The sequence below is a fragment of the Rhinolophus sinicus genome, chromosome 15, assembly GCF_057876585.1.
Source record: "Rhinolophus sinicus isolate RSI-liver-muscle chromosome 15, RSI-T2T, whole genome shotgun sequence".
Taxonomy (NCBI): Eukaryota; Metazoa; Chordata; class Mammalia; order Chiroptera; family Rhinolophidae; genus Rhinolophus; species Rhinolophus sinicus.
In genome coordinates this window covers 20,304,537-20,332,318 of record NC_142515.1, presented here as the reverse complement: position 1 = coordinate 20,332,318, position 27,782 = coordinate 20,304,537, and the positions used below count along the sequence as shown (strand labels likewise).

At 40.6% G+C, this 27,782-nt stretch overlaps 1 protein-coding gene across 1 annotated transcript in view; it reads left to right on the top strand.

The window, feature by feature from the left end:
• Positions 1–27,782, top strand: part of SORCS3 (sortilin related VPS10 domain containing receptor 3) — a 539,923-nt gene that overhangs the window by 346,257 nt on the left and 165,884 nt on the right. The window contains exon 5 of the mRNA XM_019725085.3: positions 3,368–3,441. Coding sequence (XP_019580644.3) covers positions 3,368–3,441 — 74 coding nt within the window. The remainder of the gene's footprint in view (positions 1–3,367; positions 3,442–27,782) is intronic.

Genomic DNA, 27,782 nt, shown 5'->3' with positions numbered 1-27,782 from the left:
TTTAGTTGAAGGAATTTGGGGCTCTGTTTGCTAAGATCGAAATCACACTGACAAAGTCTGATATCATTGGGTTATAGAAGGCTCCAACCAAAATCTCTTCTGTATTTAATTGGGAAACATCTGTCTTCAGTCTGAGCATCTGGCCCTCAGACACCTGCCATGGGAAGGAGAGTGATTCATTTCTTAAAACTCTGCACGGAAAACCCAATCCTTGCAATAAAATATATGGATATATCCTTCTCAGTGGGATAATCTGGTCCTCACCAAACCTCTCCTTCCTCCCAGCCCTCACCGATATAAATGTACATACAGGTAGAGATAGAAATATCTACAAATGGATGGATGGATAGAAAGAGAAATAAACTAATGAACCAACAGACAACCTCCACCTCCTTTTGGACAATAACAGTCATCACAAACCTCCTTCCTCTGCAAAGTTCCCCCACAAGCCGAGCTCAAGACCTTGGTCATGTTGACACCTTTGTCATTATTGTCTCCTCCAGCCAGGAAAATCTCTCTCCGTCTTCTCTCCTGTCCACACCATCTATCTCCAAGGGCCTGGTTCAAGACGTACTTCTCCAGGAAGCCTCATTGTTCCATTTCTACCCCTGTTAATCTTGTCTATTTCTCAACATGTAGAGCTTTAGCCTTTGCCCCACTTTCCCCTTTTACGTGATGTACCTATATGTATATTTTGATGGTGAGCTGCTTGAAGAATTGGACGTGGTTGTGTGTGCTCCATAATTTAATGGTGTAGAGACAGTATTGTTTAATTCACTGAGTTGGTAAAAAAAGAAAGACTAAGAGTGATGATGAATAGTGTTGCCTATTTTTCCCATGTGCAGAGTTGGACACACATAATAGTTAGTACTTACTCATGGAGTGAGCCCATTTTGGATAAATATAGAGCAAGCTGGTATAGAGTTAGTGTGGTATAGTGTAAACTTGCCATCAGCTAGATCAGGGACGACATCCTGGTTTTCCGTATAATTGCTGTAGTAGTCACTTTGTAGAACCAAGTGTCAGTATTTTAATCTATAAAATGAGAATGTAAATATATCTCCTTAAGTACCTTATTGACTATTTTGAATATAAAAAGACAGTATATGGAGCAATATCACACACACACACACACACACACACACACACACACACACATTTCATTTACTGGACAAAAAGAGACGTGCTATGTAGTTTATAGTGCCAATGTTCAATAAATATATGCTGAATTAAATTGAAATGGGCCAAAACATTTCCAAGCCCCTCAAAGCTTTTTTGAAATAACCAGAAGTTCATTCAAAAATTATTTCTATATGGGTTGTAAGATTATGGACTCAGAACTTAACAGAAAAGTTACCTGCAGTGTGGTGTGGTTACCGGACAGTGCCTCCCTACAGGTGAGCGGCTACTGGGGATATGATTACAGGAATATACTTCACCTGACCCCATTTCTGTAAACTTGAGAGGCACTTACTTCTGCTTTCCTCAATTTCTCTACCTATAAGGGTTTGTGGGAGAAACATAAACATGGTGGAATCTTCATTATAAACTAGATAACATTCTATGGAAGGAGATGTCAGTTAGACATCAGAAAAATTATATCCTCGTTCCTTTGACCAAAACTTAACTTCTCTAAGACTGAGTTTCGTTAACTATTAAATAGGTTTGTGTGTTCACCTGTTATGGGCCAGGCATGGTAGAACCACTGATACATAAAGGTGAATTAAGGCATGATCCCTACCTCTCTCTGACTAACAGTCTGGTATGATAGCGGAGAGGCATGTCAACCAGTAATGGCACAGTGTGCACAGCTTCTTAGAGGCAGACAGTAAAAATAGTGGTGGCACCATGGCTGTCTGGGTGGACCGTAGAATCCATGGGAGCAAGAGTTTAAGTTAGTAATAAATGTCCTACCTTCCTTTCAGTGTCTTTGTAAGGCTCAAATGGATGTGAAAGAGCAACATGGTTGGATTATTATTATTATTATTTTATTATCACATTTAGAAATTGAATCCAGGCATTCAGTTGAAAATAAACCTCATACTCCTAGTTAGTCTCTTTTAGAGATGCTGGCCTTTCCTGCGTATGTTGTTACAGAGGGGTCAGTCTCTACATACAAAATAAGTGAATGTGGAACCAACTCTGTTAGCCATGCAGAAGGTTCTGTTTTATTTTTCCAAAGTTCCGGGGTGCCTCTGGAATTCTTTCTCATTCCAAGTGTTTCTCTCCATCCTTACCTGCTTGTTTTGATTATTGGTTTATGCAGCAGGTATTTGGTGAACACTTTGCATGTATTCAAGGTATATAAACACAAGTAAATAGTACAGACAAATCTGAAACACATAACTATATATTACCCTGTGCTAAGTACTCAATGGAAACAAAAGATGAGTACAGTGAATTGAGAAGGAAGGAAGATGAGTGGACTGTAGTGGTCAGAACCGGCTTTGGAAAGGACCTCACTCTCATGACGGCCCTGCATGGGTGAGTGGTTTCTACTTAGGCATAAAAGTGGCCTTATCTTTTCCATCTTGCAAAGACGTGTGTATAACTGGGCCTGGTGTCTTTCATTGAGATTATATATAGGAGCAGTAAGAGATGAAACTGAAAGAGTTCATTGTTTTGCATAGCACATACCAGCTGATAAGCATTTTTACATAGGTGTACCATTTTCACTCTTGAGCACAGAATCTACCTCTTCCTTATCTTGATATCCACCAGAGTGCCTTACATGTAGGAATTGTCCATTAAACACTTTTTTAAACATTTATTAAATTTATTATGGTGACATTGGTTAGTAAAATTATATAGGTTTCAAGTGTACAATTCTGTAATACATCGTCTATATATTGCATTGTGTGCTCACCACCCAGAGTCAGTTCTCCTTCTATCACCATATATTTGACCTCCTTACCCTCTGGTAACCACTAAACTATTGTCTGTGTCTATGAGTTTTTGTTTGTTTGCCTTGTTCATTTATTGCTGTCAATACTTTTTAAGTAAATGATGCCGGATTGTTTTAGATATAGCTAAAGACTTTCATAGCCTTTAGGGGGAAAAAAAAGATAGTTTTACTAAAGGTTTAACCCCTAAAAGAGAGAATGATGGATGACATCAGAAATGGATTTATACTCAGCTCACATACATCAGTCGATTAGATAGATACCAATTTGGTGCTAGAAGGCATGATGATGACAAGCATAGAACAATCATATTCATAATGTTTTATCTGGATAAAGCAGATGCCTACTTGGGTATATTAGGCATTCTGGTGTATTGGGATGTTCTTCTCCAGGGGCAAGACCCATGTGTCCATATTGAAAGTGCCCCTTGATGCTGATGCTCTCCTCACTTCATTGTCTTGCAGCTCTACAGCTCCATGGACTTTGGGAGACGGTGGCAAGTCATGCATGAACGCATCACCCCCAACAGGTTTTACTGGTAAGCCCCATCCGCTTGGTGAAAGAATGGGCAGGCAGCATAGCACTCTGGACAATTCTTGGACACCTTCATCACTTGAAGGCACATGGGTTCTAGCCCTTTGCTACTCTAAGTGTGCTTCATGGTTCAGCAGCATCAGCGTCACCTGGGAACTTGTTAGAAATGCCGAGTCTTAGGCAAGACTTGCTGATCAGGAACCTTCATGTGACATGATCCCTGGTGATATAATGTGGACATTCAGGTTTAGAAAGCGCTGGGCTACAGAGTTCCGTGAGAAGGTCATGGTCAGGTGTTCTTAGCTATATACTAATCTCCTTTCTTTTTGAAAAACTATGCATTGTACATGCCTATTCTGAAAAGCAGTATTTCCTAAAATGAACTATGAAAAACACTAGTTCCACAAAATCCTTCTCCTTTCATAAGTGCTTCTATAGTCCACTGATTTGAAGTACTGATTATCAAACTCTACCCTCCTGAAGACTCAGGATGAGTTGGGGCATTGAAGAGTCTGGGGAAGCCTGCCAAACTTTAAGTCACCGATTCTTAACTTGTTTCACTGCAGAATCCTTTTCTTGTGTCACAACAGATAAAAGCTTTAGAACAACTTCTGTGGAGCACGTCTTGAAAAAACCTTTTATAAGAATGAATGCATATTCCAAATAGAAAACTAAGCCTCCCCCAATCAGAAAGTGTTTTTTTAATCAAAGTTCTTTTATACATGCATAATCTTTTACCTTGGTTGTCATAAAATAAGCTTGGTTTGGTATAATTTTATCTCTTACTCTTCCTTACTATAATGTGAACTGCTTCTTACTTGTATCTTGCTTTTATTTCAGTAGAGGGAAAGGTCAAAGGAATAGAGATTAGGGAGCATGCACCAAGGTGTGTAACATAATTAGTTATATGCTTAATACAAGGTCTGATAATTAAGTTCGTGAACTCATCCTAGAAAAAGTGCCACATACCTCATTGCTGAATATCACTATGGTCACCTTCAAAGTGCTCCCCTTGGGAAGCTATGCACCGATGCCAGTACCTAGTCCACCCTTCAAAGCAATTTTGGAACTCTTTTTCTGGAATGGCCATCAGAACTGTTGTCATATTAACCTTGATGTCCTGAATGTCATCAAAATGTCTTCCTTTCAATATTTCCTTTATCTTCAGGTAAAGGAAGAAGTCACTGGGGGCCAGATCAGGTGAGTAGGGAGGGCGTTCCAATACAGTTATTTGTTTACTGGCTAAAAACTCCCTCACAGACAGTGCCATGTGAGCTGGTGCACTGTCGTGATGCAAGAGCCATGAATTGTTGGAGAAAAGTTCAGGTCGTCTAACTTTTTCACGCAGCTTTTTCAGCACTTCCAAATAGTAAACTTGGTGAACTGTTTGTCCAGTTGGTACAAATTCATAATGAATAATCCCTCTGATATCAAAAAAGTTTAGCAACATCGTTACAAGTTCGCAAACTTATTTGTCGACTAAAACCAAAATTGACAATGTTTGGAAGCAGTACCTATTCCTAGTCTCTTTTTGAATACCTTAATTTTATTCCCTTAAAAAGTCATGAGATGGCCATTTATGTTCTACACGAGCTAAGGGGTAGCATGCCAGGGAGGTGGTGATGAGTACCTTGGCCATATGCACCTCCACACCAACATCTTTGGAAGCAGTGGCTTTACCTGGTGCCCTCTGTACCCACAAATTATATCCAGAATTAAAAATGATGACTTCCGAAGCATACTGTGAAAACCAATTGTGTTTTATGAACACAGTTCAGAATACTGAGAAAAGGGAGTTGGGAGTATTACTGCTCTTGACTCAACATTTGGACTATCCCGTTATTTTTCTCTTTCAGACTAACTATTATTTTGGTATGTAACAATTATTACAATTAATATTTGGTCGGTATTTTGAACTGTTAAAATTTTTCAATAGACTAAGGCAAAAAAAGGAAATATCTGTTTCTCTGACATTCCAGCTATCCAACTACAGCCTTTGCTCAGCTAATATGGACCAGTTTCTCAATGTGCCATCACTCAGAAATCCCTCAAAAAGGAAACAAAAAAGCTATCTGTTATTCCTGGAGTGAACTCTTGAGATGGTAAGGCAGTTAGCTAACTAGGAAGTCATGTTGATGGAGAAGGGAAGTACAATAGACTGGATAAGGCTTGTCATCGTTTCTGAAGGAAATTAAAATAAATGGATGAGGGGAAGTGTTTTCCTATCTTTGCAAAGAGCAAGAAGTGAATATTCTAGCTGCTGTCGCCCTTCCACTTCCTTTGTATAGCAGATAAATGCCGAGGTCCTGATAATTGTGTTCGTCTCTCCTCCACTCTGTGCTTCTCTCATATATGCCCCCATGGGGAAATATAAATGTCAGAGCTCATGCTGGCTAGCCAAGTGATAGCTGCAAATTCCACTTTTGTAATTATCACTTCTTTGTTTCTGGTGTATAATTGCCATGATTATCCTTTTAGGTGTCATAAGAGTCACAGAGGAAGAGCAACTTTTTACATAGACCATTTTTTCCCCCATGACAGAATCTAAGGCTCTTGAAAGCTCTAAACCACTTATGTCGAAGAGACATGGCCTATATGTGTTTGAAGTGGAATATTCGCTCAGCACCTCCTTGAGAAAAGACAAAGTGTGCGTTTCTCTGGGTGTAGAGTACAGCTTTGGCTGAGACAAGGCCTTCTTTAAGCTGTGATTTCCTCATCTGTGTAATGGGAACAATGTTCTACTGGTCAACTTCATAATGTTATTGGGAAGACCAGGTATGATCCTTTGGACACTTGGAGATTTCATTTGTAGATTTCAGATTGATAATTTTAAGTTGTAAGTCTTTAAGGACTATATTAGCAGTTTTGAAGACCATGGCACATAAGTGATTTGTCATTTTTCTGCGACGCAAGTTTAAATCCCATGTATGGTGAGACGGCCCTGGACATTTAATAACAACTGAATGGCTTTAATTTACTTCCAGGGATCCATATCACAATCTAACTTTGAGTCATAATTCTTAAGAAGTAGTAAAAACAGCAACAACAAAAACATACAATCAACAACGAAAAGCCTTAAAAGTACTTCTTTGGGAGGGATGGCACAGAGTGAAGTGGCATGAGGGACGGTGGGGAAACACTGGGGGAAGAGCAATATGCCAAAAGCAAGATATGGAAATGAAAAACAATGTTAAAAAGATTTGTATCTTGTGGTATGTAGACAAATAGAATGAACATAAGCAATATTGTCCAACTATTGTTATTTGCAATTTGGAGGTTTGCATATGTCTAGGGATAGATCCTTTATGAATGTCTTCTCTCATGTCACCTTCAAGGGATAGAAAGTAGTGGCCTGGAAGAGACTTGTGGGGAGAACACTGTGATCCAGAAGTGATTTCTGTGCAGGAGGAAGAACTGACCACACGCATGCCTCATATTCTCTTTCTCATCTACGGTGACTGACGGTTGTAATGGCTGTGGAAATCCACTGCAAATTGTAAGGGGCCATCATTTTTGTCCCTTTCTCCTTAGTGGCCCACAGTGCCTGTGGGTTACGCAGGGCATGGGGCATAATATTCATTAGCATCAATAATAAATTCTTTATTTAGAGATAAAAATGTTTCAAATGAATTCCAGACGTTTTAACTCCAGCAAGCGAGGTCACCTAGGAATCCTACACTATGGAGTAACTAGGCCATCAAACACATGCCCCGAGAATAGGATCAAAAACTCCGTTATATGTGTGACCCTTTCACTCGTTTGATATCTACATAGTTAAGAGGCAGGTCATCAAGCCCGTCTTACGCTCCCCATTCATCATCCCAATTGCTTTAACTATTAAATTTGCAGGAAGCACAACAGTGGAATAACTGTGCTAACATAATCCCTTTGTGGTCTCTGCTTGGGCAGAGTTATCATGGGAGAAAAAACAGTTTAGTTTTATTTTTTTTGTTTTTTAATATCCTACTGAGCTGCAAATGAATAGTGTTTCCACTCTTCCACTGGGAGACATTTAACAGGCATGTGCATTCTGCAGTGGGAAGATTGTTTTCTTTGCACATCCAATGTGAATACTTGTTGCTGTTCACAGCTTTGCCTCTGTGGCCCCTCACCCGCCCTAGGTGTTCACCCTCTTCTGGCATCTTTTTCAATGTGTTCACAGGCATCCTAGGCTTTGCTGAATTCTCTGTGTGGACTGGCATCTAAGTGCCTACAGTCTCTGGGGCCATTTGCTCGTATGGTGTTGTGGAAGAGAGAAAGGATATCTCCAGTCTCTTCCTTATTTAATTATTCTCTCTCCTGGATAATCAGGGTCTTTTTGTTTCTCTTCTTTGCCATCACTGTAAGAGGATGTTCTGATAAAGTAATACACCCTAAGGTGTCACGGACTTAAATTCTCACCCCTTTTCTGGGGTATTTGGACTGCAACGTGGACTGGTCTTGAGAGTAAGAACCCCTTGAATAAGTCAGCAGATGGAGTAGTAATTCTAGATTAGCCTACTTTTGGGGGTGCAGCGAAGGGGTCCTTGAGGACTGTTCTTTTGTGCTGTTATGAGCCTGGTTGCAGGCTGAAGAGTTGCTGGGACACAGGGGGAGACAGAAGGGGTTCCATGTCACTACTGCACTCGCCTAATGTTAGACACTAATTGTTGATTTATAGGACGGTTGGGCCAGCAGCTCCTTTTCTGCTCTTTCAGAAAGGCCGTGAGGGGTGGGGGGAGGAGGTGGGAAGAACAGAGAAGTGAAGCATGTCCCTCCTGGTGTGTGTACACAGGAGGTCTTAAGGAAATGTCTTTTAAAAGAGGAAGGGATGGTATGGAAACAAAGAACAAACGGAAAGTCCTTTTGTTGCCATCTTTTCTTTCTAATCTTTCATTGTTCTTATTTTTCCCAGCCTCTGTTTGTTTGCATCTGCTCTTGTATATGTAGCCTAAACATGCCACACATGAATTTGTATAATCTGCCTTTTTTCTCTTAATGTTCTATTATAACAATGTTTATGTTATTATAATAACTCTTTATAACCATCATTTTTAATTGTCTATGCAACACTTTATTGTGTAAAGATACATACTTTATTACTGTATTTTATTTTTATTGGACATTGAACATTTTCACATTTTTATTATCATAAATATGTTTCATTAATATTTTATACATATTTCTTTAACACCTGGGATTATTTTCTTGGACCAGTGTCCTATGTAGCCCAAATTAAAACTTGATGGTGTTTTTCGCATGTCTCAGCAGAGTGTCAAGTTTAAATAGTATAACCCAAATTCAACACCAAAAGCCTTTGAGAGCAATGCAGATTTTAACAAACCTTTCCTTGCAAAGGGCTGCAAGGAAGCATTGCATGGCACCACACACCGCAAGTGTTCCTAAGATGCCCTTGTCCACGTCTGTCTCCCTGAGGTCCTGGTCATCACAGTGTTTCATTTCTCCTTTTCCTTCTCTTTCCGTGGGCTGTCAGTCACAGAGGTTTGTCGCTACTACGCATCCCTTTCTAGAGCCCTCTGCCCCACACCCACACCCTCCTCCCCAATATTATAGCTTTTCTTGTAGAGGATGATCTACCCACTCTCTTTACCTCTCCGTCTATCCGTGCCACCCCACCCTCAGCAAATCACTGTAACATATCTTTGATATACTCCTGTGTCCCTTAGAACGTTGAGGAGGGGGGATTTGTATTGTTAAAGGTTAATATTTTTGGTTTAATCACCACCAGAAGGGGAATAGTTACATCAAAATGTACATTTTGAGTATCTTTAATACTTATAATAAAAAGTATTCACAAAGTTTTGTGCTATTATATATTCGCATATATATCATATGACAGTATTAGTCTATTTGTAATGAATATTTACTTGCTCCTGGTGGTAGGCAGCCTCCAAGGGGCCCCCAGTGATCTGTGCTCTCTGGAGACCATGCCATCGTGTAGCCCCCTCCCTTTGAGTTTGGGCTTAATTTAGTGACTTGCTTCTAGTGAACAGAACGTAGCACAGGTGATGAGATGTTGCTTCACAGATTTAGTTACAAAAAGATGATGGTTTTCATCTTAGGTGTGGTCTCTTGCTTGCTTGGTCAAAGCAAACTGTCCTGTTGTGAGCTGCCCTCTGGAGAGGTCCATGTGGAAAGGAATTGAGGTAGGTCTCCAGCCATTAGAAAGTGAGGAACCGAGGACCAATCCTGCCAACAATCATGAGAAATCTTGGAAGCAGATACTTCTCCAGTCAAGCCTTCAGATGAGACTGTAGCCCTGGGCAGCACAGCCCTTGTGAGACACTTTGAGACAGAGGCTCCCAACAGAGTCATGCCCTGATTCCTGACCCATAAGAGCAGTGAGATAATAAACATTTGTTGTTTTGAGCTGCTAAGTTTGATGGTAATTTGTCACCCAGAAATAGACAACAAATACGCTTCTCCGTGACCGTTAGTTTTTGCTTGTTTATTTTTTGAACATAAAGTAACTGCTCTGTCTTGGACCACTTCCTCTATTTTCTCTTCATTGCTGTCACCCCAAGATGGTGCATTTTGCTAATTGTTTGGGTCGACCCTCACAGTAGGGAAATATCATGATGTCTTGGTATTGCTGTCCTCTTAATGCTCAGGTTCTGTGGGGTTTGGTGGTTGAGTAATCGACCTCAGAGCCTTATCGTTAGCTTGATTGAGGCTCATTTAATATAATGAGGTTGTCTGACCTTGTTCTGTTCTGGTCTATTCTATTCTGTTTTATTCCCGTCCTACATTGATGGCAGGATTGCATTTTCTGAGAATATTGTTAATTCTGAATATGTGTGCATGTCTGTGTATATATGTGTGTGTATACACACATGAGCCAAGTGTGTACATGCCCATTTAGATAAGTGCTAATTTCACTTAGTGAATAAAAATCCCTTATGTCTGGGTCTTAGACTTATCCATCTCAGCCTGGTAGCAGCTGTGGGTGTGGAGAACATAGGGCTGAGATGTAGGAGGTGAAAATGGGGAATAATTATGTTGAGATAAAGTGGCTGGTATGAACCCTTTTGCACCTTTACCTCAATTTAAACTCCATGGATCTCACCTTTTCTCGAATGAATTCTATGTTTTGCTGCAAAATTGGGCTCCACCTTTTCAGCTAGGAACTCATTTAGAATCTAGACTAGGGTTCCTGAAGAACCACGTGCCGAGTCATCCTTAGGCTATTAATGCATTATCCACGACAGAGACAGAGTTAAGGAACAGGCAGAACGGCTTGAGATTGCTTCCTGGAAAATCAAGGCCTTTTCAAACAAAGTTAACATTATGGGATGAAACTCCGAGGCTACTCTAAATGTGCATGTAAAATTTTGCAAACGCAGTCATTTGCAATCTCAAATAATGGGATTTAGGCATCGACCTGATATAAGGGATCAGATTTAGAGGCCCTTTGCAAACCAGGGTATGCCACAAATAATATTTAATTCAGCTCTCCCTTACATTTTTAAAATGGTGAAGCAATTTAAAAATACATTACATCTAAAATAATGCATGCAAGGTCAAAAGGGTCGAGATGTGAAATCTCAGCTTGCAAGCAGAAAACGGTTTCTATTTTGCAGGTGGGGGCTGCCCATGCTGTATGTCTGGTTGCATCTTGGCCTTGGAAGAACTATCGTAATGCTAAGAGCAAAATACAGTGCTCAGAATTTACACATGGTAGTCTGCTAGTGCACTGAAGAAGACAGAATCCTCACATCCTTGGTTAAAATTAAGGTATACTGGACTCATGCGATAATTATGCTTAGCACATGTGAGTTCTATGAGGGAGGGGAAATAAGGAACCATACGTAGCTATATACGTGATGACTCCTTTGCTATGGAGAGAAGGGGTTATATTTGACCCTGCCTTGGGAAATCTGAAAAGATTTGTATGTGTTAAACACAGGTTCAAAGATAGCCACATCCACTCACTTAATCCAGTATTAGAGAAATCCCAAGACGGAAATGAAAACACATTCTTTTCTCTTTCCCTAGCTCTTTGGCCCTGTCTCCAGAATTAAAGGCACATGGCTTCCAAATGTGTATTCCACCCAGATGACTATGCAGACGATGTGAGAAATATTCATTCAGTTCAGAGACAGTGGAATCTCATTGATAATAAACTTTCAGAGGGGAGCAAATTTGACTATTCTTACAGTGGGTAAGATTTCATCCAGTTACTGCCCTTTGAGGGTGGGGTTAGGAGAGCCCCCACATGGAGTAGCACGTCCTGACTGCTATAGTCTTTCTGAAACTCAGATTGCTCATTCAGGGCTTGCTCCTTATATGAAGTGGGGACGGTGAGTTCATTGATAGTAATGAGTTACTCAGCAGCCTTATGACTGAGGAATATGAGAACTGGAGGGCCAGGGAGAGGCCTAAAGAGAGAAGAAAGCCAAGGATTTGGGCTGAGCAGCACAAGGAGAAAGCACCAAAATGAGGGCTTGGATGCTGGTTAAAATTGAGGTTGGATACAGGGTTGCAGGCATGAGAAGTCATCTTCTTTCTCCCTGAGGAAATCTAAGTGTTCTAATCCAGTTCGGGCTGGGTGTGTATTAGTATGATTGGTCTTCCATAACAGAATACCTTGGACCAGGTGGCTTAAACAATACAAATTTATTTTCTCACTCTTTTGGAAGCTAGAAGTCTGAGATAAGGGTGCTACCATAGTTGGTGTCTGGTGAAAGTGCTCTTCCTGGCTTGTCAACAGCCACCTTATTGCTGTGTCCTTAAATGGTGAAGAAGAGAGAGCAAGCTTTCTGGTATCCCTTCTTATAAGGACACTTACCTCATCATGAGGGACCCTCATGACCTCATCGAAACCTCGTTACCACCCAAAGGTCCCAACTCCAAATACCATTACGTTGGGGTTAGGTCTTCAGCATATGAATCTGGTGGTGTCGGGAGTGGGAGGTGTTTGAGTCCATAGCAGGGTAAAAAGCATGAAAGAGTTTGACAAGGAAAACAAACTTTCTAGCGAACGCACCAACAAGAGCTCTGTAGCAGAAATGGCTAAGGCTGGTGAGAAAAGATGGAGAGGCAATGCCAAAACTACAAAACTCAGGTTAAAAGGAAATGGACACACTTTAAGTACTTTTTTCTAATTATAGACACACTACAAGCTTATTGTAGACATTTAACAAAACACAGGAAAATAAAAAGAAAACAATTACCTATAATTTAACTGCCTAGAAATCACCACTTAAAAAAATCAAGTACTTCTTCATAGACTTTTAGCCTATTGTAATATAGTATAATTGTAAATATGCATTTAAGTTTTTACCACAATTGAAATCATGCTGTTAATAAAATTTTGTACTTTTTAAAAATGAACTTGGAAATTTTCCTATACCATCCTCTACACTTTCTAAGCATGATTTAAAATTTGCATGAGTTGCATTGTATTCTAATTGGTGGATATGTAATAATTAGATCTTTCATCATTTAACATTGACCTTACTTCTAATCTTTTACTATTGAAGAAGGCATTGGAATGTTGTTTTGAAAACCTTGACGTAATTATTTGTTCAAGTTTGATTATTATAATTTTAAGGATAGACTACCAAAACAATATATATAAATATTGTCATGCCAAATTATTCTCCAGAAAGTTTATACCCCTTTCCACTTCAACTAGTAAAATACCATTTCACTACACCTCATAAAAATTTAATTTAAAAAGTAATCTAATTTATGGATCTTCCTTGTTTTAATTTGTGTTTCTTATCAGACTAGTGAGTTTAGACATGTTTTCACATATTTATTAGCCATTGTATTTCTTTTATGTGATCCTCTGTTTTTCTTGTTTATTATCAGTTCTTTATATGGTCTCTCATTTTGTTTCAATGTTGTCCCCATTTTGTTCTTTGGGATTTAATTATCTTATGATTTGAACATACTTTTTAGTTTAAAAAATTGATCGAATGTTTTTACTTTTCTCATTATAATGCCTTCTATTACTTTATGTTCAGAGAGTGCTCTCAGCCTATGATGATGTAAATATTATCTGAAGCTTTCTGATTTGTAATGATGCTTTATTAAATTTATAATATATGCAATGTATACTATTTATTCTATATATTAGAGAATATATCAGATGTAAAAATGCTGAGCTTTCTCCTACATTATGCTTCAGAAATCTCACAATAATATTTCATCCTGTAACTATCTCATCATTTAATAAGTTTAATAATTTTATCCATACTGATAGATGTTTTTAGACCTTATAGGATTTCTGTTTTGTTAAGTAAAATAAAATCCAATGAACATGTCCTCACTTAATTCTGTGCTCATATTTCTGTTTCCTTTTATAGTTTCCTGCAGGGAAAACTGGTCATAAGTTAGATACCCTTGATGGTGGTGGCATTTATCAGCTTTTATTCTGATGGATTCATCAGTCCTCTGTACCCTCAGCTGGACTTCACTGCATTTAATTATTGTTTATAACACAACATCGTGCCCGGCTGGGCCAATCTCCTGTCCTGAAAAACGTAAAAAAATAAAACCGAAATAAACACCACCTTCTTTTTCAAAACATTCTTGGCTTATAATACTCATGTATTTATCCAAAGGAATTTGGAATCACTTTGTCATGTTCTCAAATCTCCCAATTACCTCACCCAATAGAGCAACTAATTAGACTATTGATTAGAATTACAGCAAAGCTATAAATTTATTTGCAGAGAACTGAATCTTTTTCAATATCTAGTTTCCATTTTTGACCACATGGTTTGTCTTTCCTTTTATTCCATTTCTGTGTGGTCCTCAGTAAAGTTGTATAGTTTTCTTCATATCAGTCTTACACCTTTTAGTTAATATTATTTTTAGGAATTTTTACCTTTGGTGCTATTTTAAGTAAAGATATTTTACACAAAGCATCTCTCTTTAGACTGACATGACTGAACTGGGTAACCAGGAGGTGTATCTGTAATTTGCCTACGTACATACATAGTTGGTACCCTAAGATTCTTTATGCTATAAATAAAATATGTGTGTGTGTGTGTGTGTGTGTGTGTTAAGTGACTGGAGAGTGTGATGTGACTAGGGATTCATTCCTGTGGGAGTTTGGGCATCTAAATAGGAGGAGAGCTCTCTCCTTAATAGCTGTGTAACCTTGGCAGTTGTATTTATCTCTGTGCCTGATGCTCCACTGGTTAGAAAGGACACCAGCTAGTATATCTTGCCATTGCTTCCTGGCTGAATGTCAGTCTTCTCAGCCTGACACATAGTAAGTACTTAATAAATATTAGCTATAAAATAATTATAAAACAACTTGTGAGAGGATAGTTGGAAGAGATGACCATCCTCATTAATTTGGTGGCAAACAGCACTTAGCATCTCTTTGAAACTAAGCAAGGTTGGGTATGTCTGAATATGTTTTCCCCACAATCAAATCCCATTGCTTGATGGTCAGTGTTTGTATTTCTGATCTCTTTTACCAGCTATCAGCATATGCTTTATTATTATACTCGTTAAAATTATTTTTTAGAGAAAATTATTTCTGGATTAATGTTAATGAAATTCATAAGACTATAGCCTAAATAATATTGTGCAGTATCAGATCACGTATGCTTTAACAGATGTGATGCAGATTTGAGACAGATTCATACAGATTGCCAAGGGACCATGGCCAGAAATGGGAAACACCAGAAGAATGTTAGAGGAAGTTATAATTGCTCAGAGGACGAAGGGCTCAGGTCAGCCTAGTGTGCCCACCAAAGGCTTCTAGGAGGAGAATTGAAGAATCTTGAAAAGTGGATTGAATTAGCACATAAGAAAGGTAAAGAGGTTTTCCTGGGAAGGGAGAGTAATTGGAAAAATGCTTAAGTCCTGGTATGTTTGGAGAGCAGTTAGCAGCTAGAATAGGTCTCTCGACTTCAGCATTTTGGCATATTTTTGACTGGATAATTATCTTGTGCATTGGACAGGTTTAGCTGGATCTCTGGTCTTTGCTCCATAAATGCCCACAGCTCCTCCTTAGTTGCGAAAATGTCTCCAGATATTGACAAATGTTCTCTGAGGGGCAAAATAGTCTCCCACCCTCCCCACCTTGCCATTGAAAACCATTGTGCTAGAAAAATAGGATTTTTGTTGAGAAACAGTGAAAAAGAAAACTAGGGCCATAGACTAGATTCAGATTGTGAAGGGGGTCCTCAAATACCAGGTAAGTGGTTCAGACTTGTCTGTCTGGGTAATGGAGGACATTCATCTTTTGTGCAAGGAAATGATATGATATCCATATTTTATGAAGATTTATTGACATTTGGTACTTTCCTTGAGGTGCTCAAGTGCATTTCTGTGCAACTTTCTGTCAATAGATAAACTACTGATTTTTCTCATGACAGATGCAAATCTTTCAAAGCATCCTGATCCCAAGTTCCATTCTCCAATGAAAAATTATGGAACTGTAGACTTCTTAAAACTATATACCTAATATACGTTTTTAAAAACAATGCATTTTTGTTTATACTCTAATTGATATACTATTATAGAATTTTCTTAAACTAAGGATTTAATCATTTTAACTCACCATGCATTCTTTCTTACCCTTTTCTAATTTGTGTACACATGAAAGTAATTTCTCACAAAATTATAGTTATATTATGTTCCAATTTTATGTCTTTTTTTGTTTCACTTACACCTAGCCTAAATAATTTTCTGTATGTATGCATAAAGGTCATTTTGATGGTGGAAGAATATTCCACTGCATCGATATACTCTCATTTATACTAAAGGATTCTGAAAAAGTTAGAGTGGAAAGCACCCTGAAAGATAATCTGGTCTAGTGATTTCTCCAGTCGTGCCCTTTAAAGTTCTGTGGGAGTTCTGATAAGTTACCCCAGGGCCCAGCTGATACATGGAGAAGCTTGTGGAGTGCTTAGTGATCGGGCCCTCCAATTTTTGCTTCATCCAGAACTACTAAACTTCTTAATTAGTTTTATATATTAAGCTTCTTCAGAATATTACTTTTGAAGATAGAAGACCATTTATTAAAGAAACAAACAAAAATGTTTATAAAATCACTGATCTAGACTTTTGTTTTTTTGTTTTAGCTTACACAAGCTGCATGCAGGTATAACAGTCTTCAGATTCTCATTCTTCAATGCTTACACCACCCTAAAATGTTCAACTGTGTGGTGTAGACAGTGCTTGCATGGTTAGTCTGCCAAACTGCCTAAGCCCATTGTGTTAGTGAGGATAGTGTCCATGGGCTCCTCTTGTTTGGGTGAGACGGTCACTATCTACACTCCCATCAACTTGATTTAGGCAATTTAAGTGCTAACTCATGGAACCGGTTGTGAGAGAGGCTATAAGTCTATGGTGATTGGGTTGGAAGAAATGGACCTTTTATTTTCTTGGTGGCAAATGGCACTGAGAGGATCAGTTAGTCATACTCTAGCTTGTTTTGTTCTCAAAGGGATGCCTACAGCAGGAGATTTCTGTAGGAAGTCAGGCTTTTTCAGCTGTCAGAGTGTTGCTCTTCAAAGGCAGCAGTTTTCGTCCTGCGTACATGTTTTTGTGTAGATCTGGATCTAGCAACTGGCATACGCTACCACCTTAATCCCCTTTGGTTACAAGTACAATAAGGGATCAAATTATGATTCAAGAATCCATGGTGCTTCTCCTTAAATCCCCCCAAATCAGGACACATCCTTCCCCTTTAGTCATCTCACTTGCATCTGCTCTTTGGAAAGACAGCCTGGATGATGGATTAGGGGCATGCCCCACCCCTTCTCCTCTCCCCACTGGCCAGCTGTGTCATATTCAGATATTCTTCAACCTTTTTCCTAACAGTGTGGAAGAGAAGCTGTCAAGCAATTTGGGCAGAACTGTGCACAATGGAGGCAGAGAGAGCCAGCCCCTGGGGATCCTTGATCTGCCCACTCAGCATTTCCAATGAATTTAAGGAGACTGAACCTTTAAAAGGTCAAACCCTGTAACCAGTCTGATCTATAAAAGGCACCAAAGTATGCAATAATTGCCAACAAGCCAAGCCCAATACACTAGGGTGTTTAAAATGGAATGAATGTGCATTTGTCCCAGTGATGCTGGGAGTGAGAGGTCCAAGATCCTGCTTCATACATTACATTTTAGCATTGTTGTCCCCGTTTAACAAGTGTCATTATAAGAAATTACAGTGAACTAGAACAAATGGAATTGGGTTTTATGACTATTTTCTACTTTTGTGGAAGAAGGTATTTGGGACACCAATTACATAATGGAGGGACCATGCCTTCCTTCTCTTTTCCTTTCTTTTCTTTCATTCTTCTTCTTCTTTTTTAATGTGAAATTTGTTAGGACTTTTTCCAGAGCTGAGAGAAATTCAATAAATTAGGTAGAGAAAATCTGTGACCTGGAGGTGTAGTGGAAAGAGAGATTGAATAGGAGTCAGGGCTTCTGGGTGTTAATTCTCCTTCTGCCACTGGAATAGCAATCACGCACTGGGATTTCTCTGGCTTTCTAGGTATTCATGTGTAGAATTCAAAGGGCTTGACTAGAAGGTCTTGGAGGTTTGGTCCAATGATTTCATCCCAAGAGTCTATGATCCCCTTGCAGCCTAGATGTGAATCTCCAGCAGTAAGTGTTGGCAGGAGAGGAAAGTCTGTTCACTCTTCTGATAGGGAGAATTTTGTTTCTCAGATGATGGTCAAGGGAGAACCTGCACTGGATTGACCTGAAGTGCTTGTTTAAAATGCAGGTTCTTGATCCGAATCTCTGGACTTGGCCTCAGGAATCTTTATTTTAGCACTAACTCCTGGCAATTCCTTTGCCCAGTAGGTTTTAGAAACCAGAGGCGGTGGATGGGCAATGGTTTGAAAACCAGGGAGGCAAATCATTGAGGTACCAGGTGATGTGTTTTGAGAAGTGTAGTCTGGGACCCCTTTCCCAAAACCCTCCCCTTTCTCTGCATTATTTGACATCCATAGTTAAAGAGTAATTGCAACCAATGAAGACATTGCCACCTCCAGGTATCTTTTTAAAATGCACACAATCCATGCTAAGTGAGATAATAAAGTATGCATTGAAAGTTGTAAGGCATTATTAAAATGTTTTGTAACTGTACAATGTTGTATAGAGGTTAGTTATTATTAAAATAATGCATCTAGTTTTTATTAACACTATGGCCTGAATGAAGTTATTGATTTTCTCTGTGTTCCTTTAGATGTACTTACTGAGCAGTTCTATTCTAGAGATGGTTTTGAGTCCCTACTCTTAATTAATAGAATTATACATTTAAACTCATTGCCATGTAACTTTGCAGTGCCTTTCGAATGTATGCAGCAGGCGCTTCCTCAACCCCTCAACTGTGGGTTCATGCATGTGACTTGCTTTCTCCAGGTTTAGCAGATGTGAGCCAAGCAGAAGCTTTTAAAATGCCTACCCGGTTGGGTGTACTTCTATTTCCTCTGCCATCCCATAGTAGCTCCTGCCCTTTATCCCAGACTCTGTAATGAACACACGGGGCAGGCCTAAGCCCACACCTCAGTGAGGAGCCAAGCTCTTCCCAATTTCTAGCTTGGAAAAGGCACCCCATGGGGCCCAGCCTGCCTAGACAAACCAATGCCCAGCTCGCCCTTAGGAGTATGAGCAACAGAATAGCTGTTGTAGCCGCTGAACTTTGGGATGGTTCGTTGTGCAGCAAAGAAGGTGGATGCAGTAGGACAAAGAAAAGATGAGACAAAATTGACACACGTCTGACACAAAGGATCGTGGAGAAGTGCCACAGGAGAGGTACAACCTGGGTTAGAGGGATCAGGGGAGATGGCATCACTAAAGCCTTCATGGAGAAGGTGGCATCTGAGAGGAACCTTAAAGGATGTGTTCAGTTACAACAGGCAGAGCTTATGCATGTGTGTGCCTCGTGGGCCTTCTGGTGTGACGTAACGAGGGGCGTTGCAGGCAGAGGAAGAAGCAGCAGGAGAGCCACGAAAGAGAGCATGAGGTGTGTTTAGGAAATCGTTAATGGTTCAGGCTGTTGCAGAGTTCAAGGTCTATGCTTGTGATGGAAAAGATGCCAATAAAGCTGGAAAGAAGATTAAAGTGATAACTCAGAAGTTTTAAATGCCAGGTTGAAGAGTTTGCAGTTAGCACAGTACCCCTTTGAAGGGTCTGCTCAGAGCCTGGCGTGTTCAGGACTGGCTTTTAGGAAGGTCATTCTCTCAGTGGGATGAAGGGCAAATCATAAAAGGAAGAGCTGGAGACCAGGGGGCCTATTAAAAGGCCATTACTGGGAGGAGTGAATACTGGAAAGAGACAATGGAACTCCAGGAAATTCTAAGAAAAAAATGTGCTTTGCAATTAAAAAAGCAAAAGAACATCTTGAAGCATAGAAAATAAATCCAAATCCTTCTCCCATCCTAGGATGTTGTTTCTTGTCTTTATAATGTCTAAAAACTCAAATCCTACTTGGCAATAAATCAACAGGTTGTAGTGACCACAGATTTATAGACTTCACGAATCCATTTTTAATGAGTGTTCAAATCCAGCATGATGTTTACATACTTTGTGGAAAGCCATGCTCTGGACTTAGGTGTAATCTCCCCCAGTGTAAGAAAGCACTGAAACAATGTTCCCTAAGAGGTTTTATGTTTGTTTGTTTGGGGGTGTGGGTGGTGGTTGTAGGCAGTGTTTCCTTGGTCAGTAGACTCTGAAGTAGAGACTCTGTGCAGGAGGTTTCCTGGGAGCTCTGAGGAATAACACCTCCTTTGAGAGGTGAGGGGTGCAGCGTAGGCAGGGGAGAGGATGGGCTATGGTGCAGCTGGCCCTGCAGGAGCTGTGTACCTGGCATGGCCCTTTGGAGATGTCCAGCCGTGAGCTGAGGGATTAGGCCTTGGTCCTCCACAATAACCAGCCATAACTGTAGACTACCACTGAGGAGGGGCTGTGACCTTGGTGAGGTGGCTGTCACCAGCTGTGGAAAATTCTCAGGGAAAGACTCAGCTGAGCGTCATCAGGCACCCACACTTCCAACCCCAGGAGTGAATGCCTGAACAGAGTGGGGTCTGGATAGCGCACCATTGTATCCACTACAGCAGGGCCAGGGAGGTGTACTCCCAATTTTTATCCTTGTTCCTAAGAGGGAGATGAACTTTTATAATAATAGCAGTAAATAACAGTACAATAATAAGTAACATTGTACAATAAATAACAATGATAATGATAAGTTAATTATCTAGGGCTTATGCTATGTCAAGCAACGAGCTAGGTCCGTGGCACCCACAATTGCAATTATCTTTTTAACGAGCATGAAGTCAGAACACTGTACTGGTCCGATGTGCGGGGTTGGCTGCAGACTGACTATGTTTGAATCATGGTTGTACTGCTTATTAAGCTGTGTGATCTTGGGCACCCAGGGCCTCTGTTTCTTCATATGACTAATACCCACAGTCTGTCCCATAGGGTTGTGGCAAGTATTATGTGAATTAGGAAGTAGTGGTGCTGGTTTTTCTGAGTTCAAAGCCCATACTGTTAAGTTTAATTTTCGGTGTTTGTTGGAGGGTAAGCCAGAGAAGGGTGCCACAATAGGGACCCTGCTCAGCAAGAGTGTAGTAGGCATTTGGGGTGTCGGGGAGCCCGAGCTATGAGTGCAGTGAAAGAGAGAGGACTGATAGTCAGGTGGGTGCAGAAGACTGTCAAGCTCACAGTATTGAGGTGCCTTTCCCCAGCAAGGCCTAGCCTGGTCAGAAAAAGAATAAAAACTTGGAGAGCAACACTTCATTCTTTTGTACTGAATACTTCCCTTGGTGGTTTGTCCAAGGAAGCCCTGTGCTTTTTCACTGTCCTCCCTGCCATGGATCATGTCTATTTAGATGTTTCCATTCAGGCCCATCACGGCGTCAGGCTCCACCAGACACTTTTTGATGGAGGGGATGGTGTTTTAGGCTCAGACATCTGCCCTGGTTATAACAGGAGGCTCATCACTCTACGTATGATTGCTGGGCTGGGAAGTAGGAGAGACCAGAGAGAAACAGCAGCGGGGGGAGGTGACCATGGAGAAAATTACCGTTGTATGTCATTAATCACTAATTGCTGAATGATTTTATTATATGGCAGCCATAAAATATCACTTGAGGTTTTATAGCCAGTTCTAGCTTTAAGAAAACAATTCCTTATGTCAAAATGACTATTAAATTAAGTGATTCCGTATTAAACATCCTATGGACTCCAGATGATTTATGGGGCTGTGTAATGAATAAGAACCTTTTCCTTCCGGCTGCTCAGAGGGTATCAGCAGCTATTTCTGGAACAGCCATGGACTTTGAGAACCCAAGAGAGAGAAGCTGGTGTCTAAGAGATCCCCAGATGATTAGAGCTGGAAGGGAATCTTGAGAAAACAGACCCAGAACCCTCATTTGACAGATAAAGAAACTGAGGCCCAGAGAGGTAAAATGACCCACCCAGAATCCCTCTGGGGACAGTGGTGCAGCTTTGTAGCTATTGTGCTGCTGTTACTAGTAATTATGTATTTTTCCCTTTATTCCCAGCTACCCTTGTCTCCATTTTGTAAATGACAAACCGAGTCTTAGCAAACTCTTCTGTAGGTTACCCAAAATATAACCACTTCTAAGATAAGGCACAATGTCTTTTAATGACATCTATTTGCATGTGTTGCCCTGAATTTTCTTTGATGTGTTCCAGATGGTGGCAGTCCCAGAAAATGACCTGAAACTAAATTGTTTGGGCCTTGCGGTGTATTTCCACTGAAGGATTCATTCAGTCTCACACTTGGAGCACTGTGGGGCCACTGGATATATACCAGCCACCATCCCTTACTTCAGAGTGTTTACAGTCCAACTGGGAGACCTGATCATGTGGTGTCAAATGCCTGGTGTTCATCTGTGTCATACAGATAATTTGTGCCATAGAAAACCAAAGGGTAATATAGGTCCCGGAGGTGGTGACATTTGAGCTAGTTCTGGCAAAAAGAGACCTAGCAAAGCCAGAAGAAGGAGGGTGGGGACATTTTCCCAGAGTCGCAGCAGGAGCCAGAGGTTCAGACATTGTGATGTTTGGAGGTGCTGAGGCACTGGGGCTTTCTGAAGCACGCTGGATAATCATGGCCAGGCAGGATATGATCTCATTATGAAGGACTTAAAACCCAGGCAGAGGAACTGAAATGCCTGGAGCTCACAGTGTCTAACCGTTTTATTTTTGCTGACTTTTCTTATTGACTGATCATATGTACTTATCTGTCTCCCCAACTAGATTAGCAGAAATCCTGCCAGATTAGCCTTCAGTACATTGCCTCACCTGGTGTTAGATATATGAACAATTACAGGGAGGAAAGAAAGGACAGAAGGTGAGAGTGGGAAGGAAGAGAGGAAAGGAAGGAATAGAAAGAGGAGGAAGAAACTGTCCTGCCTGCTGTATTGATTAAGGACCACAGGAAATAAGCCTGGAGAAGCTGCTAGGCATGAGAAGCTGAACTGCCCTGGAGGAAACAGCACATCAGCCCACAGTAGGCTGTGGAGTCAGGCGCAGCTCTGTGGCAGTCCTGGTGTCCTCATGATGGCTGCTGGGGCCATCCTGCTCACTCTCCCAGTTCCTGCAGGAGGCCCCAGTGTGCAACCCTAGCATTACTTCTCCACTCATTAATTAATTCTTTCATTAAACATCTGTTGAACACCTACTAGGAGCCAGGTACTATAGTGGGCAGCGTGATATAATGGTAGGCAAAACAGACATGGTCTCTGCCCCCTTAGCACTTATAATCCAGCAGGGAAAACAGACAGTGATCACATAGTCAGACAATTAAAGATGTAATTGCTACCGTGTTTCCCAAAAATAAGACCTAGCTGGACAATCAGCTCTAATGCATCTTTTGGAGCAAAAATTAATATAAGATCCGGTCTTATATTATGTTAGATAAAACTGGGTCTTATAGTAAAATAAGACCAGGGCTTGTATTAATTTTTGCTCCAAAAGATGCATTAGAGCTCATTGTCCGACTATGTCTTATTTTCGGGGAAAGAGGGTGACTGTGACAAAAGCGATGAAGGGCAATTAAACATTGCCATGTGAGTGTAAAACCAAAGGACCCAGCATAGTCTGGGAGTCTTGAAGGCCTTCCTCGATAGTGTACACATAACAAGGAACCAAACCTAGCCAGATATACCTATACACTTAACAAAATCAAAATATGTAGGGTGCAGATAACAAGGCGTCTTCCTGCGGGGGTCCATCTGTCTTATTCTATACCTGCGTGAGTCTGAGGAGGTTCGGAAGGTTGTGGATGGGGTCAGTGGTCCTGGTTCTAACTTAACCCTCCTGCTAAGAAACTGTGTGTTTGTGGCTAATTGCCACAAGCCCTGTGTACTTCAGCTTCCTTAACTGAACAATGACCGTTTGTATCAGCATCATTATTCCTCAAAGTACAGTCCAGGGACAAATGGTGGTCCACAAACTGCTACTGGTCCATGAAGAAGTAAGCACCAATAAGTATATCCGTTGAGAGTCTCCGGAAACTTGTACAGCAGTTTGACATTTCATGGTATTTTTACTGCATTTACCAAAATATCATCCTGTAATAGTTAGGGAAAATACATTCATGCCAAGTAGTTTGAAAACTAACTATGCAAGATGACCTCTGAGAACCCTTGCAGTGCTAAGAGCCTTTGATTCTATGTGAATGGAGTAGAAACTTCTAGATCAGTGTTAAAAAATTACCCAAAGTGAGAGCTAGAGCCTGGACTTGCACAATTATGAATGAGAAAATGTTATTGTAGAAAGAATTAACTCTCCTTCAGCTTGGGTCTCTGAGACATTAGCCAGGTCAACTCCAGTGCACTGATCGAGCACAGATATGACATTCTTGGAGTCAGAAGTTGGTATTCTAAGAAGACAGTCACAACATGTCATTTCCTGGCAATACACCTGATCTCCAGGTCAACGCTGAACACACCAGACCTTACTCAGAGCATATGCATAAAATAGGTTAGAAGAACAAAGAAAGAAAAATCCAATAAACGCAGGTGACCAAATATATATATTTGATGTTTGTTCTTTCTTAATCCATTTCACTCCCATCAAATTGCTCAAAAGCTACTTTGATTTATAAATGGAATTTAGGAAGTGAGTAGTGTGAAATATAAGCAATTTAAACTTTGAAAAGTAACTCCCATGAAGCAGAGTAAAGGTACTTAAAGGATTTCTATTTCCCAAGACCCTGGAAACACAATGAAATAGAGTGTCTCTGTTTAACTGCCATTATGGGTGGTCCCCTGGGTAAACAGTGTGTTTTATAAAAAGCTAATACTCAGAAAGGGTTTTTAAAAATTAATATTCATTCATGGGCTCATCCGGTGGAACAATCCACGCTGACATTTTGTGACCACATTTCATGAAAAACTTGCATTAATACTAAGAAGTAGCCCCTCCCCCCACCCATCCCTGCTAAAACCTTTCTCTATGAACATCAATTTCTTCTACAATATTCGAGGTAGGAGTATCTATTCTAGATGTGGTCTTGCTAGGAAACAGTGGACTTGAGGTGGAAATGGACATGAGGAGAAGGATCTGGGTTTAGAGGTTGAAAGAGCTGGAGATAAATTAGGAACAGGCTGGGGCTGCCACTTCACTGGCCACAAAAGACTGCTTTGTTCTTGCCAGGGGCAGAGCTGGTGTGGGGGTGTGGATTTGCCACATCACATTGGATCATTATATCTAGAGCCCTCATGGGATATGTTGTCATTGTCGGTCATTTATTTGTTAGGCACCCACTATATATCACTTCAGTCTTAAAGAAAGAGAATCATAACAGTCCAGCACCAGCCATGATCTGCTCCCTTTCGCTCCTCTTAGTGGATTAGCCAAACAGCCCTTGCTCTGGCCACATAGTGTTTTTCCCTAATTGGCTCCCCTCCTGGTCCTCATGAGGGCTAATGCAAACCTTTACCCCTCACCCGTAGCTCCCTCCTGTCCCTGCCCCTTACTAGCGGCAGTCATTGAGCCTTCTGTCTTACACACACAAACACAAAAATAGAGGCTGTGACATGTAAATGTACTCAGCTTTTCCTCTCCACCCAAAGTTTTCTCTCTTTCCCTATATTTCTCCGCTGTGTTGGAAGAATAGATGTACCTTTTCTTAGTGAACTCAAATCTCCATTTGCATTTAAAAATCTTGTCTCTTCCCACCTTTCAGGAGCTTTGCTTCATCACGTGCTCTCTAGATCCAGTATCTTCACTCTCTATTTCCTTCTATTTAAAAAAAAATCATTAATTCTCTTCCATCCCGAAAAACAACGGGAAAAAGAAAACAAACCTGTCCTTCTTTCCACTCAAGCATTTTCCTCTTTGTCTCCTTTTCTTCATTGCCAAGTTGCATGAAATTATTTATGATGAATGTACCTCCTCACCTTCAGACCACCTTCAAACTCACTCAGTCCGGTTTCTGCACCACTACTCCCTGCATGGTTATCATCAGGGACCTCCTAGTGCCAACCTGTTGCTCTCTTTTCGTTCTTCATCCTACCTGACTTCTGAAATTGTTCTCACTGTTGTCCACTTCCTTCCAGAGTCTTTGTCCTTCTTTGATCATTGTGATTTTTTTCTGTTTTCCTTTCCATCTTCCTGAGGATTCCTGAGCTGCATCCTTCATTGACTCCTTCTGATTCCGGAAACCCATAAATGTGTTTCTCATCATTGTCTTGTTTGCTTTTGAAAAGAGATCAATTTTTTTTTTTCCAGAAAAGCATATCCACGATCATCACTACTTAGTTCCTATAAAGACCACCAAATCCTTCCCCCACTCTGCTCTCTCTGGAATTACAGACATGCAGTCCCCATGCCCCAGTAGACATCTGCCCCCCCAAAATTGCTCAGATACTGCTGGATGGCTCCACTGTGATAGTTCTCTTATACCTCAAAGCGTAAGCTATCCATAACAGAACATATTCCCATTCCCCAGGGCACAGAAACTGCATCACCTCCTTCCCCAAACTTGCTTGCAATATTCCTCCTGATTTCTTAGGTTATCTCAGTTAAGAATACCACCATCTGTCCACTTGCCTGACCTAGAGATCTCAAATCCCTCTGGACTCCCTTCCTTCATTCTCCCAGTCATCCCCACCCACTTGATCCCCATTCCAAGTTTATGACACCTGCAAACCCCTTTCCCAATAACACCTTTTTGTTCCTACTGGCACTTCCTTAAGCCAAATTCTCATCACCTTTTGCCTGCACCAGCTTCCTCTCTGCCTTCAGTTTTGCCACCACTTGAGTCAGTCCTTTATATTGTCTTGGAATTTGTCTAAAATGCAGACTAACTGATGTTATCCTTTGGTTGAAAACTGCTGTTGAAGTCAAGAGAGAACTATAAAAGAAGTTTAAACAAGCATAATGACACACTAGTGAGTCATGATTACTTGTGAAGTGTGTCACAACATTTTTTTGGCCAATGATAAAGAACTGATGTTGATGAGTTACCTCTCCTCCTTTTTTTTTTTTTGCTAAATTTGAGGCAATTCAAGGTTATCAGTAAAATTATGTCGTTCTTACCTACTCACATTCCTCAATGAACAAAATCAATTGAATGCTAGCTAATGTGTCCCCAGCCTCTTGTCTCTCTTACTCATCATAGGAAGCTGCCTTTCTGGATGGACCAAAAAGAGATACAGTGAATGCAAATCATCTCTGTGCAGGATTCACTGAAGATTGTTGGAGATTTTTCTCAAAACTGTGGTATGGCGGCCTGATTGGGTCTTATGTGACCAGCATCCACCATAGATTTTTCATGAAATCGATTGAAAAACACGAAATTAAAGATTACATTCCAAACCTGTTAACATGGCATAGAGTGCCTTCTCACACCACATACCTGTAACATTTTTCCAAACTCACCATCATCTACTTTATCTCCCCACTCATATTCTAGACCCATCACTCCTGCATACATGCCATGCGATTGTTTATCTGCAGGTCTTCACTCATGCATCCCGTTGCCAGGACAATAACGGCATGGTGTGTCGTTCCAGGCAAACTACTTGATATCTTCTAAAGTTTTGCTTAAAAAATGACCCTACTTTTGCAACTGCCTGAACACTCACACATTTTCAGAGTTGTTAAGAACATGTTTCCTGAGACAGACATCTTGGCTCCTCCGTTAGAAGCTCTAATATTTGGGGTACATTTTCTAAACCTCAGTTTCTTCCTCAGTTTAGTGGTCATGATAATAATGATGTCAACCTCACAGATTTACTGCGGAGATTCTGTCAGGTAATTAACCATGCCTGGGGCTTCTTCAGCCCTTCCCCGCATTCAGATTGGTTCATATCTGCAACTCTATCAGACACTACATGGTAATGCCAGGCTCAGCTGGGGTCAACCTCACTTTGCATCACTCCGAAG